This window comes from Gallinula chloropus, assembly GCF_964237585.1.
Source record: "Gallinula chloropus genome assembly, chromosome: 3".
In the NCBI taxonomy this organism is placed as follows: Eukaryota; Metazoa; Chordata; class Aves; order Gruiformes; family Rallidae; genus Gallinula; species Gallinula chloropus.
Genome location: NC_140087.1, coordinates 112,314,428 through 112,329,026, shown reverse-complemented (window position 1 = coordinate 112,329,026; position 14,599 = coordinate 112,314,428). Strand labels below are relative to the sequence as shown.

Below are 14,599 nucleotides of genomic sequence, written 5' to 3'. Positions count from 1 at the left end.
TTTAAGAATATGTACTTTTTTGAAGAGGGTCCCATTTCTCAGAGCAGTTGAAATAGTTTTGTATGGAGTTTAGATTAAAAATAATATATTGCTGTTTCCCAGATATCTTAAAGATCAATTTCTCATATTTCAGTGTTGATAATACATTTTCCTTATCAATTTAATTACAATTGCTTTATGTAAATAGTTTCAGATTATAAATGAAAAGAAAAATCAGTTGATTATAACAGAAGTATGAAAACACCCCAAATCTTAAATAGATCTGAATTCCAGGCTTTCCTCCTGCTTGTTTCATGCAGGTGCTGTACAGAATGTTGCCAAATAATTGCAAACCACTATTTTCTGGCAGTTTTGCTAGAGAATAAAGATCATTGATTTTTTTTTCCCTCCCTTCAAGCAAATGAGAGAAGTGCAGGCAAAGTGAAAAATTAATCAGCTTTTTGATTAATTAATACACTTTGTTGGTTTATTTTTGGCTGGTTATCTAAATAGATCTGAATTTGGATTCAAAATAGATACAGTTAACCTCATTTGCAGTTTTCTTTCTGAAGCTTTGATTAACTTTTCTGTTTTATTAAAAGGCTAGAATTTGTGATGAAGTTTTAGCAAAAATATTTATTTGCTTTTGAATGAGAGAGGATAGTTATTTAAATGAAAAGTTCCTATTTATTTTTAGAACCACTTAGCTAAAATTATAGTAAATAGAAGGTGTATTTGTCAGTAGATGTCTAACGTGATCCCACCATGCTAGAAAGATGGGATATGTTATACCACTGCTGTGCTCAGTGGTATAACACTTTCTGAATGCACTAAAAATATGGAAAACAATATTCTGTGCATGGTTGATGCAGCAAAGGAGCATAGCAATATTGGAACACGTTATGGATAAAACTACATTGCTTATTTTAAACTTACCAATGTAAAGGTAAGATAGAAATGCTGAGGAAAGCAAGGTGAAGAACTGTAAGAAAAGGACGTAACTCAATGCACAGAAAAATATAGATACGAAAAAATCAACCAAAGAATAGAAATAGTTGAGATCATTAAAATTATTATTTTCCTCAATCAGTGGTACTAAACAGTTTTATTATATATTAATTAAGTTTCTAAGTGTAATTTTCTAACAGTTTTCAGTGACAGCAGGAGGAAATCAGCTATGAATCAAATATATATTGATATATATTGTGAAATTCATGTATGTTGTAGATCATAATTATAATGAAGAGTGTCCCGCTATAAGGAATGAGTTTGACTTCCTTCTCTTATGGGATGTGTAAGAAATACTGTGGTACTTATCAGTCTGGTAACTTCTGTTTATGTCAGTTTGATGCCCTCTTGCCACTTTTTACAATAGGGGTGGGCACATCACATAGCAGATGATACTAAGATTGGTGGGAGTTTTGATCTGCCAGAGGGTAGGCAGGCTCTACAGAGGGACCTGGATAGGCTGGACTGATGGACTGAGGTAATTGCATGAGGTTCAACAAGGGCAAGTGCTGTGTCCTGCACTTGGGTCACAACAATGCCATGCAAAGCTGCAGGCTTAGAGAGGAGTGGCTCTCCAGCAGTGTGCCCAGGTGGCCAGGAAAGCCAATGACATCCTGGCCTGCATCAGGAACAGTGTGGCCACCAGGAGTAGGGAAATGATCCTTCCCCTCTACTCAGTGCTGGTGAGGCCACACCTGGCGTACTGTGCTCAGTTTTGGGCCCCTCACAACAAGAAGGTCATCTGAGATGCTTGATTGTGTCCAGAGAAGGGCTACAAAGCTGGTGAAGGGTTTAGAAGACAAATCTTATGAGGAGAGGCTGAGGGATCTGGGATTGTTTAGTCTGGAGAAAAGGAGACTGAGGGCAGACCTCACTGCTCTCTACAACTACCTAATAGGTGGTTGTAGTGAGGCGGGGGTTGGTCTCTTCTCCCTGGTACTTAGTGACAGGACAAGGGGAAATGGCCTGAAGTTGCCTTAGGAAAAGTTTAGGTTGGACATTAGGAAAAATTTCTTTACTGAAAGGGTTGTCCGATATTGACACAGGCTGCCCAGGGAGGTGGTTGAGTCACCATCCCTGAAGGTATTTAAAAGAAGAGTAGGTGTTGTATTTGGTCACATGGTCTTAGTGTGTCCAGAGAAGGGCAGCAGGGCTGGTGAAGAAGCTGGAGGGCAAATCCTATGAGGAGCAGCTGAGGGAGCTGAGGATGTTTAGCCTGGAGAAGAAGAGGCTGAGGGGAAACCTTATCACCACCTACAGTTACCTGAAAGGGTGTAGAGAGGTGGGTGATGGTCTTTTCAGACAGGTGACAGGAGATAGGACAAGGGGAAATGGCACAAAGCTGTGCCAGGGCAGGGTCAGGTTAGATGTTAGGAAAAAAATTTTCCCTGGAAGAGTTGTCAGGGCCTGGAACAGGCTGCCCAGGGAGGGGGTTGAGTCACCTTCCCTGGATGTGTTTAAAAAAAGGGTAGATGAGGTACTTAGGAATATGGTTTAGCATAGGATGGGAACAGTTGGACTTGATGAACTTAAAGGTCTTTTCCAATCTTGTAATTCTGTGATTCTGCGTTGGACCTAGTAGGGCTGATAAATGGTTGGACTCAACGATCTTGAAGGTCTTTTCCAGCCAAAACCAATCTATGATTCTATGGTCAGAACCTTAAGGAATAAAGTGCCCAGGAAATACAATACCAAGAATTTTACAATGTGTGGAAGGAAAACAAAAAAAGACCCAAAAACTGAGCACTGAAGTAACATGTGGTGGTGGGTAGAGTCTGTGATGTCCCCTCTCTTGATGAGACATCTACACTGTGTATTCTTGCTAATCTCCTGGACTTGACAGGTGGGATCGGGGTGATGGAGGGAGGATTTGGGGAATATAGGGAGTAGTTCTCATTTCTACATTTGACATCTAAAATAAGTTCAGTGAATCATTCCGAAAGGGGCCTTTTTTCTCTCCACTGGGTACAAAGAAGCCCAGGACAACCACAACCAGCCCACCTCTGTCGTCTAAAATTAGACGAGACAAATCCCACATAAATGGTCAAAATTAGCTTTACATGCTCTGCATTTCAATTCTTTTTGCCTTTTCCTTGTGGTCTGTTAACATGAGCTTTCTCAATCTTATCAGTGATAGTTTCATTTATTTACATTCTAAACAAAGTTCTCAGTTTCTTTATGATCCCCCCATTATGGCCTGTGTGCTACAGCTGTCTGTACACAAGAAAAGACTGTTCTTTCCAGTGACTGAAAGCAGTTAGAGAAATGCTATTTAATTGAAAAATGCTTTTGTTGTTCCAACTGTATTTGAATTGTGCTGAAGAGATTTAACAATTTGGGAAAAGCTTCTCTTCCTTTAGCTTAACTAAGCTTTCTTCAGTCAGCTTCCATTCCTTCTGGTGTCAGAGGATCAGTTTTGTGCCTAGATTTACAGTGCTCTTTCCTAGCATGATTTAATTTGTGAAAGCACTAGACATTCTAGCCTTCAGCCTGCCTCCCAGGCAGGCAAATACTTGAGGTTAGGAATATTTGCATTTTTGAGTCCTGAAAAAAAATCTGTAGTCTCAGTAGTTGAAACAACAAGCAAGTCTTTCATTGCTGTAAACACTGCCAAAGATCCAACTTTTTTTTTTTTTAATATATGCATCCTGTAAAACTTCTTTAAAGTTAGCCACTAAACTTACAGAAGGGATTGAAGGTGAAAGTGAGAAGTAAACACCTATAGAGGCAAGAGTTTTGGGACATGTTGTGCCTGTTTTATTATAGTGGATTTCCTTTTTAGTAATCTTTGAAGATACAACTTTAGGGAAGAACTTCAAATATTTATAAGGTCAGTTTGGGTGAGGTGTAGACACTTGTACACAGTCAAGGTCTTAATACACATTATATCATGCTGTTTATCAGAGTTGGAGCTTCTTGGCAGTAGAAGGCATGATTGTTCCAATTTGACAGGGTACTGAACTTCAACAGCTGTCTGGCCTTGCTGAGGTCATTAGAGAGAGAAGACCTTGTAAAACTTTAAAGGCAGAAGACCTTTCTGTAAGTTCTTTTAAGATTCCATTGGTGCATATTGATCTAACAAAATCAGTATCCTTTGGTTGTGTTTATAAGCAAATCAAAAATCAGCTTTAAATGAATTATCAGGCAAGAGTAAGCAGTACAAAATTAAAATTAACTATCTCTTACTGAAGATAATTTTAGGGGTGTTACTGACTTGCTAAAAAAACATTATCTGTCTGTGAAATTATTTTTCTTTCTCTTCTCTCTGCTAAAAAACCTTTGGAGACTATTCCATTTTAGTAAAGGGATAAATTGTTGCATTGAGTTCTGTCCAGAAAAAGAAGTTGCTTACATAATTTTTGTTTTCAGACTTCCAAGTGCCATCTCTCAGAGTGGTTTAAAAACACTGAGGTTGTTACTCTTATTTGATACTCATCACTGTTTACAAAAAATGCCTTCTCATCTAATGCAGTGTTCCTCAACAGACCACTCAGTATCTGTGTGCTCTTGCCTGTTCTTAAGTGGATGCTCTTCACTGTCATGAGGCCAAACTGTATTTTTTGACTGGCTGTAATTAGTGCAAATTGAACACACAATACAGAATCACAGACTATCCTGAGTTAGAAGAGACCCATAAAGATCATCAGGTCCAACTCCTGGCTCCACACAGGGCCAGCCAAGTCAGAGCATAGGACTGAGCACATCATCCAGGTGCTTCCTGGCCTCAGCCAAGCTCAGTGCTGTGACCACTTCCCTGGGGAGCCTGTTCCAGTGCCTGACCCCCATCTCAGTATAGAACCTCTTCCTAACATTCAGCCTAAACCTCCCCCGTTGCGGTTTCATACTGTTTCCTCGGGTTCTGCCACTGGTCACCAAAGAAAGGAGATCAGTGCCTGCCCATTCGTTCCCCCTCGTCAGGAAGCCATAGAACACGATGAGTTCTCCCCTCAGCCTCCTTTCCTCCAGGCTGAACAAACTAAGGGACTTCAGCCTCTCCTTCTAAGTTTTGACCAGACTATCCCTTGTTGGAATAGCAACCACCTGATGCTCTACCGAGCATAAGGAATTTACTCCTCCATGAGACTTTGGTGCCCTGCAGGTCCCTTGGCCTGGGTGGAGATTGACAGTGGAGAAAAAAGATTGCTTACCTAGGTATGCTGAGTAGTTGATGGAGCATTTGAATAATGTATCTGAGAACATGTGTTAAGGCACCATTTGTACAAATTGTCAATTTATAACACTTCATAAAATTGTCTTGACGAAGTTCTATCTATCTCCTAATGACAAAGTAATTGTGCAGTGGGTAATGTTTGATTCATCCCCAGGAGATGCAAATCTGACATTGTTGGGCCCTGAGCCAATAGTTCAAGAAGGTCTCAAAAAACAAAGTGCTTATTCCCATTATTCTATTGAATTTTTAATTATGTCATTAGCTTTCTAATGCTTGCTTCTCCTAATGATACCAAAAAGATTAATAGGCATTATCTGGTGAAAGCCATCACTTCCACTTTCTTTAGAAATTGGTGGATGGTTACACCTTAAAGCTCTTCCTCATGTTGCCCTTTATTTTGTTGGAGGATATTTTTCTTGTGCTGCTTGTGTCTTGTTTTTGGTGTGCTTCACAATAGGTAGTGTTTGCTAGCCCATAAATTAGTCTTTTCTCCATTGTCTGCCCTTATTATATTCCTCTCTACTAAGGTACAAAAATTAACCAACAGAGTGTGCTTGTTTCACAGGCTCACAGGCTTTCTGTCAAAGTCCTTTCATGAATACCTAAATATAAACTACAGAAGGTTAACTATCTTGTTATATAATGTCTTTTTAATGGAAACACAACAGATGGTATCTGCTAAGAAAATGTCACTCAGGCTGGATTATATCATCTTCTTACACGTGCTTAGGCGCACTGACAGACATAGTAAAGGGCTGAGTTATCTTTCACATGTGTGTTAGTGCCTGCTGCAGTGAATACAACAGCCTGATCAACGTTCAGGTGGATTAAGGGCAGAGTGCTGGAGTCATACCTAGGTGTCTCGCCTCCCTCCTATCCCCAGCAAGGATGGCTGAACTGTATGTGAAACAGCACTTGAGTTGCTGTTATTTAAAGTTGAACGTTTTAAAGTAAACTATAACTTATTTTTAGTATTTCTTCTTACTCTGTAAACTGTCATGAGTTGTCCCATGTGCAGTTCAGCTATCCCTGCTGCTGTCTGAGGCTTTCTTCTATTTATGAGCTAACACTTTGGGAGGCATTTGAATCAAGCTCTAATATTAGGTAGATGCTATTGATCAGATTAAATTTGTCCCAGTTTCTCAGGAACAGCGTGTAACAGACTTGGATCAAAACAATAGTTTAGTCTTGTGTCTGTCAGATGGCTTCCTTTCCATCACATTTAGGTGGGACTATGTCTTGTGTTTGCATATGCTATCTCATATACTAGAAAGTGTCTCAGCTTTTTCATGCAGTGAACTACTGTAGTTGAACATTTAACTTCGTTTTCCAACTACAATTTTTTAAAGAAGATTAGATGTGAAAGCATGAAGGGTGTTTCCTAACTGTTTTGAAGTGAGGTGGAGTGAGTGTGGATGAAATACAGACAAGGCAGAAGGTTACTTGAGATTCCTGGATGTGTAAGAAATAAAGTTTCTGTCCTGCAGCAAAGAGGTTTTATGATGGAACAGTGAAGAGAAATGAGAAGAGAAAGAAGGGCCAGATAAAACTTAAAAGGCAGAAAAGGCAGTTGCGTCACATGTTCACAATGTTTTGATGGGATAGTGTTTTTAATTCTTTCAATCAGTATTTGATCACTGAAAAGGCGCCTATTTAAATGTTTTCTATACATATTTTTGAGGTATGAAAAGTATTAGGGCATTCATATGGAAATTCTATCTCTGCAAAATCATTTGGAAGAACTAGATAATCAAGGAGGTCCATGTTTAGCATGGAAAGCTGCTGTGCAATGGAGCTGCCGAGCAAAGGAGTGTCTATCTCTTGCCTCTCTCTGATTTAAGCAGACAGAAAAACAAGCTCCTTAATAGTCAGAGCACAGGTTCTTTGAAGGGCACTGACGACCAAGTGAGCAGCACTAAAATCAAGACCACTATATAGGAAATAAAGTAGTTAAACCAGCTGCTGAGAAAGGGAATCTAGATCTTCCTCAGCCTGAAGGGATTGAAATGAGCATCTTTTCCTTTCCCAGGAAAGGACAAATCCCTTTCTTCTCTGCCCTGGCAGCAACTCAAACCTGGAGTGGCTGGAACATCCTTTCCTTGTGCTGAAGCTTGTGTAAAACAGCTAAAAAGCATTTTAGGAATGGAGTGTAGCCTGATGGTTAAGGCTCTAAGTGAGAAGGGGGAATAGAAGAGAATAATTCATTTGAAAGATCTACAGCAATCATTTAGTCCAACTGCCTGACCACTTCAGGGCTGACAGAAGTTAAAGCATGTTAAGGACATTGTCTGAATGCCTTTTAAACACTGACAGGCTTGGGGCATCAATGACCTTTCTAGGAAGCCTATTGCAGTATTTAACCACCCTCTCAATAAAGAGATGCTTCCTAACGTCCAGTCGAGACTTGGATTTTATTTTCTTTTTCAACAGATTTTTCTGTGGGTGGGGGATTTTTTTGGTGATTGCTTGTTTAACAACTGTCCAGTGTAAAACACTAAAGCAATTCTAGAAAGTATCTCATATGTCCTACTTTAATGCATTTCTTTAAGCTATACAGGCAGTTTTTAAAAAGCATCTGTTCCCACATATAGATACTGCTCTTCAGATGTGTTTTTGACTTGATCTGATCCTGGTGATTGTGTCTGTGGGCTGTGTATCCCTCTCCTGTGTAAAATTTGGCTTAAATCCAATCATCGTTTAGCCTGCTGTTGCAGAGAAGGGAAGGCCCTGCCCTCCATGCTGGCTGCTCATTCCTGCCCTCTACAACGTTTGTGATTTTTCTCTTTAATCCACCTTAAAATAATCTTTTATTTATTTAATTTTGAGGTCAGTTAGATGAATGAACTGATCTGGCCCTCTGTGGCCAAGCTACCGCTAGAGCTGAAAAGTGGCAGGGAAATGCATTCAACCAGCAGTTGAAGCCTTAGGCACATTCATAAAATGCATAATTGATTGTATTCCTCCAGATGAAGCATAGATATGTTGCCATTGTCTTTCTGGATCAAAACAGAGCTTATGTGAGCATCCTTTTTTCCTAGATTGGGGTACTTCAAGGTGTGCACAAATGAGTAAGTTGAGGCTTCATGTAAGCTGTAGGTTAAATGGGAGGTCACCTTGTGACCCAATGCCCATGGCTTTGACATGTGGGCTTGGTTTAGCATTGTCTTGGAGCAGAGTGTTTAAATGTTGACTAAGCTGAGTCCAGTTGTGAGGCTTAGTACTAAAATTCTGTGATTTGAGCAAGAGGAAACCTTGTTCCCTCACAGGTCAGAAGATTCTCATGTTTAATTTTTAAAGAATAAAAGCATTGATTGCTATGGCATGTACAGCTACAAGGTAATGAAAGAACGAAGCAAATACACAGAGTTTATTAATGCTGCTAATGAAACAGAGGAGACTGTATCCTTCAGTTCTGATTGATTATCAAAATGAATGTGTTGTTAAGTATACAAAACACAGAGTTGCAGATAATGTAAACAACTGTACTGCTTACATGTTAAGCATCATCACTAAGCCTTCTTATCCAGTATTTACATTTATACTAAAAAGTATTCTAGAGCCATCAGGTAGTTTATATAATCCTCTTGATTTCACAGAAATAAAATCTGATCAACCAATCTTCCCCCATCTGTCTCTCTTAGCACTGCTCTTCTTTACAGCAGGCTTATAGCTCCCCCCAGAGTTCTGTTGTGGGCTAAAATACAGAAAAATGAGCTTCACTGTAAAAGAATCAGATTTTGTGCTTGCAGTATGTCATCTGCATGACTGTTTCACTAACAGGTTGGACTACACAATTCTTCTCAATTTGCCTGTTTGGACTGGTAGCATTCTGATTTACTTGTAGAATGTGAAGATGTCAGGGGATTTACTATTGCTTCTACATTTTTTATGCCTTTTTATGTGCATTCACTGGTTTTCAGAAAGATGAAACAAAAGACTGTAAAAGGGAAAAAAAGAGCCACAACACAGTCAAGGCAGTGTATTATAAAGAATAATGTAATGATTTGAGTGTATAGAGGTGTTTTCCCCCCTTTGTTCACTGAACGTTGACAGCGGGAATGAGATAGACAATTTATTCACCTATTCTAAATGGATTTAGGGCTTAGGGAAAGAAAAATGTCTTGCCTTCTTGCATTGTGATCTCTGGATGCAATAAAGTAAGGCAAAGTGCACACGTTGTTAAGTATTTCATTTGTGGCCATACAGATAACGAATTGTTATTTGGCCCAGCTATTAAGTAAGATAGAAACAGCACTGTGGGTCCTATCTAACTCAAAATTTATTGACTGTTTTTAAATGGTGCTAATCAGATAATCTTTTCTAAATTTCAACTCCTGAATAGTCTTCCTTTTATTTATCTTTGATTAATCCAAGATATGACAGACATGGAAGTATTTTAGATCTTGTTAGAGACTGGAGATGTTCATGAACATTAACTGGAAAATTTGTTTATATGTATTTGATGTCTTCTGCATTAGCACATGGAAATTTGCTGAAATAATAGGGAGAAAGGTGTTTTAAAAATCAGAACTTGTGCAGAACTTCTCTGTTCTTCTGAACAAGTTCACAAGGCCCAAGTGAAACTTCTTAGCAATTAATAACTGCTGCTTGTTTGGTGTGGTGTGCTTTTTGTTTTGGGGTTCTTTGTTTGGATTTTGTTTGTTTTTAGCGTATGGAGATAGGATTTCATCCATCTGACAAAAAGTTTACAAATTAACATCTAGTCCAGTATTTGCCACACTAATTTTACAATCGTTTGGGTTTCGTAACAGGGCCGTTGTTTGTCACAATGACCAAAACTCATGTGATAGCAGCTTCCAAAGAAGCGTTTTACATCTGGCAGTATCGTGTGGCCAAGAAGCTCACAGCAATGGAAATCAATCAGGTAGCACGGACCCGAAGAGAAGGCAGGGAAAGGTTTGTCTTCAGGCTTTGTAATTTTTCTTCTTTTGCATTGGTATTCTTGCTAAAAAAATGAACTGTCTTCTCATTCTTTCTACTTAGATTTGTTGACTTGGAGGCCTGTAAGAGTAAATACCAAAGAACAGTTTTTTTATAACAAATGTGTATTTGTTATTCAAATCTCTTCAGACTTTTTTGGATTAGTTTCTGTTCGGTGTCTCCTTTTACTTGCTGTGTGCTTCCTTTACAGAGCTGTGTGTTTTGATGCTTTCCCCCTCCCCACTGCCTCTTTTTCTTGTCCACACTCTTAGTTTGTAGGCACCCATATTCCCTCTGACTTTAAGTGCTTCTTGTGTATCAGTGGCTGTAAGGATGTAATGTCTATCCAGCTAGTTCTTCTCTAAATACACTTGTGTCTGATTATATCTTTGACGTCTAATCCTGAATGGACTTCTGTCCTCTCAAACCAAACAAGCCAAAGTCAACGTCATTTTGCCTCCAAAATACTTCCTTCCTAAGTGCACATTATTGGCATTAACATTTCTGCCACCTCCGCAAGCTTGCAACTTTGTTATGATTTTCTTTTGTGTTATTTTTTCTTCCATAGAGATGTTACAGAATCTTAAAAATTTTCCATCTCTTCTCACCATATACCCAGAATAATGAGTAATTATTTGTATGTGGCGTAATCACTTCTGTTTTTCTAACATCTGGATGTCCTGGCCTGGGACAAAGATTGTAACTTTGATAGACATACCAAGAAAGAAAATAGTTGTAATTCAGCATAAATTACAGTTTTAGAATTCTCAAATCTTTCCTAATGCTACTTGTTAAGGTAAAAAAGAAATTATGATGAAGCACTGCATACAGTAATACATCAGTTCTGTGGATATGAAGGTGAAGCTTTTCCTGACTATGGCAAAGAGCTTGAGAAAATAGGGAAGTGCATGTTTGAAAAGAGACAGTTGGGGTGGTTGATTGTTTGCTGGAACTTATTGTTGAGGAATGAAAGTTTGTAGGTATATGGAAATTAGACCATCAGGGGCTGTGAAAGTGAAAGCCAGTACCATCTCTGCACATCAATACAAAGCAGGCTTATTGAAGGGGATCCTACTGGAACATAAGAACAGGCAGTTTTTATTCCATTTTCCAACTGCAAAGATTTCTTCTCCAAGGATTGACCTATATGCTGTCAAAAACAATTCTTTCTTTGGACTCATATTTTCTTCCTAACTTTACTTTTCTACAGGATTTATCATATTGATGACACCCCTTCAGGATCTGCAGATGGACACCTTGATTACAGCAGAGCTATTGAAGTGAGTGATGTTTTTAACTAGCTCATTGTGGCGTCACGGGTAGCTTGAAAGAGAAGTAGTTAGCATTGCTTTAGATATTTTCCTAGACTTTCATTAGTGGAAGTTGTCAAACTTTCTTTTACTTCTACCTTTTGTATGTGTCTGTTATTATTCTTCCCTATGGGTTAGTATGTTGTTACTGTGTTGCCATGTATTGCTGGGAATATACACCAAACTGTAGGGAATATAGGAAAAGTACGTTCTGGGCTGTAGTATGTAGACACCCGCTGTCTGCTGGTGAGAAGCAGCTCGCCATACTTCAGCCAAATACAAGCTTTTTGAAACCAAATAACCCTTAATCTTTTCTACTACTTTTGGCTTTCTTAACTTTGTGTGTGTGTGCTTGCTGTTGTACTTAGTAATATACCTGAAATTAATGACAGTCCTCACAAGTCAGGAATAGTTGCCTTCTTTTGTTTTCTGTTAAACATTGTTACATTTTGGTTTTCTTAGTTTTCTGGAGGTTAAGTGGCTACTAATGTTATTGTCATTGCTGTTATTGTCATGATTCCCCCAAAAAAGGCTACTATAATAAACCATCCATTTACTGTATACTGACAAGGTTTGTAGCCCTGTGTGTATACTTAGCAACATTCTCCTATGTTTACATAAAACTTCTTTCTTCAGCAATGCATTCTTACTGTTAGATTAAAACTGATACTGATATTGCTTGTATACTTTCAGGGAACTAGAGATCCAATCTGTGCAATAACAGCATCTGATAAGATACTACTTGTGGTAAGCTACATTATTAAAATAACTCCTAATTGTCTGTTGTGCTTGTAGGCAGGACATACTTCTGCAGTGTGTCAAAATTTCAAAGCATTCCTGAATTTAGATCTTGGATGAATACTCTTTCTAAACATTTTCAAAGATAATTTTAACAAGTGCTTCTGTTAATGTGACTCTTTCTGTAGAAGAGGTAATTTACATTAAGTGCTTACAATTTAAGTGCAGACTAGTAGCCTCAGTTAGTACTTACAAATAGGGTTTGATAAAGTCCAGGCCAGGACATAATTGTGTAATCTGAGTTCTGGGAAGTCTGGTCTAGGCGGTATGTAAATGCACAAAGATTTACAAAATCAATTTACATATTAATGGTATAATGTATGATGATAGATAATATCACATGTATGTCACATGCATGCATACAGTTTTGGATTATGGATATGAGTTATGGAAGAGGTCTTGTATCATGCCAAACAGCTGGTGCTTTTTTTTTCCTGATCTGATAAGAGTGATGTTATTAGATGAACAGAGATACTGGTGGCCCTTAAAACAAACTAACTGAGCAGAACAAAGATAGAAAAAGAACACTATTTCTTCATTTTATCCACCTTCCTAAAAAAGATCTTGATATTTTCCCAAGTTCCTACTCCAGTGAGTTGTCTTGTTGGGTTTTTTTCCTGGTTATATCATTTAACTGGATTTTAGAAAATCAGTGGGTGATGAGTTAAAACATGGATGAAAAAAGTGTGATGGAGACTATGGCATTTTCTGCTTGAATAAGAGTGAGAAAATTAAATGAAGGGAGTAATTAACCAGTGACTTTGGTTAAAAGGAAGGGAATGAGAGGAAATGCCTTTGAGATTAGATCTGGATCAATGTGCTGAAGCTGAATGCTTATTACAGTGGTTAGATTTTTCTAACATTTCTGACAAAATCTGCTGCTCAGCTTATAGGGTACACAGATATGAAAAAATCAGAGATGAAAGGTGGTTTATGCTGAGTATCGGGGAGGGGGGGGAGAAGGGATAGATTTGGACGACATTAAAGCTTAATATTGACTCATTTCCAGCACAGTGTTAAATGGTAGGTAAAATATGTTGGATATGTTGTTCAGTCTACAGAAACACCATGAGAACATAGTGGCAGTGATCATTCATGTCAAACTCATTTTAGACTGTTGCCCTGATAGTGTCGTGATGTGGGACACGGGTGTGTCATTCAGCAAAATAAAGATAAACCACATCAGTATTTGGATTTGTACACTGTTACTCAAGCTTTGAGCAATGAGTATATTTTACAGCATTTGCTTTTAAAGCTAGCTCAGTAATTGGTGAGACTTGTTAGCATACAGACAGCACTACATGAATGCAGCTGTGCTGCTTCCATACCTGAGCTGGTACTGTTCAAGTGGATTTACCAATGTGGGACAGGAATCTGGGGAATTGTCAGGCTCCCAAGACTGTTCCGCAGGCTCTATGTATGTGGACTATGGCTTTTCATTTTAACATCCCTAATTTAAGCAAATCTGTAACTTAAAGCATGTTAAGAAACTACCTCAGTTTAAATAGCAGAATTTGGAATTTTTAGGGTGGTGACAATTCCTCTCTACTTCTGCTCCATTACTTATCCAAAACACTTTTGACAGCACATAAATAAAACCTTTGAAAAGGCTTTATTGATGGAAAAAAAATCTCTTAATAAGCAAGCACTGCTTTTCCTTAGGGAAGAGAATCCGGCACTATTCAGAGATACAGCCTTCCTAGTGTTGCTATAGTACAGAAGTATACCCTGAACTGTCGTGCATACCAGCTGTCTTTGAATTGCAACTCCAGGTAAGTTACAGGTCTATTTCTAATGGCAATTTAAAAATAAACCACTACAATTTGTCGAAATACTAATGCTATATATCCTAGGATTCTATGATAATCATGCACTAATTTTACTTTGACATGAACTAATTATTATTTTAGCTTGTTATTAGTGTTTGTTTAACCATTTATTTATTAATTACACCTGGCCAGTCATCAGATTTTTCTCAGAGACTGTGTTAGTATAGTAGCTCTATGTTTTAAACTCTTTAGGGTGTGTGTCTGAATTTTAAGCAACCATATACATGAAAGTATCTCTGTTATTAGATGAACCAAATATAAGCTTCCTGTCATCATGACATGAATTGAAAAAAATATGTCATAACCTGCAATTTTATATGCCTAAGTCTTCTTTCTATTTCCATGTCCTTCTAATGCCCAGGAACTTTGTTCATCCCATGTTAATTTTCTGTTGTTACAAGCTGTAGCCGGTGGCAATGCTTCTAGCAAGACTGATTTTCCGAAGCTTCAGCTGAGCCAATACTCAAGTTACTTTCTATAACAGCTATGTTTCTACAAGAATTTAAGTCTTGGCAGAAAAGGCAATATACTAAAGAGGACTTGTACAACAATTGTAATAACTT

General features: G+C 38.3%; 1 protein-coding gene across 2 annotated transcripts in view; it reads left to right on the top strand.

Annotated features, from left to right (window-relative positions):
* WDR35 (WD repeat domain 35) overlaps window positions 1–14,599 on the top strand; it is a gene marked incomplete at its 5' end in the record, with an annotated part of 46,461 nt that overhangs the window by 16,088 nt on the left and 15,774 nt on the right. For both annotated transcript variants that reach the window (XM_084261733.1, XM_084261732.1), the window contains 4 exons: window positions 9,931–10,075; window positions 11,310–11,379; window positions 12,103–12,156; window positions 13,870–13,979. In XM_084261733.1, the coding sequence (XP_084117859.1) occupies window positions 9,931–10,075; window positions 11,310–11,379; window positions 12,103–12,156; window positions 13,870–13,979 (379 nt within the window). The remainder of the gene's footprint in view (window positions 1–9,930; window positions 10,076–11,309; window positions 11,380–12,102; window positions 12,157–13,869; window positions 13,980–14,599) is intronic.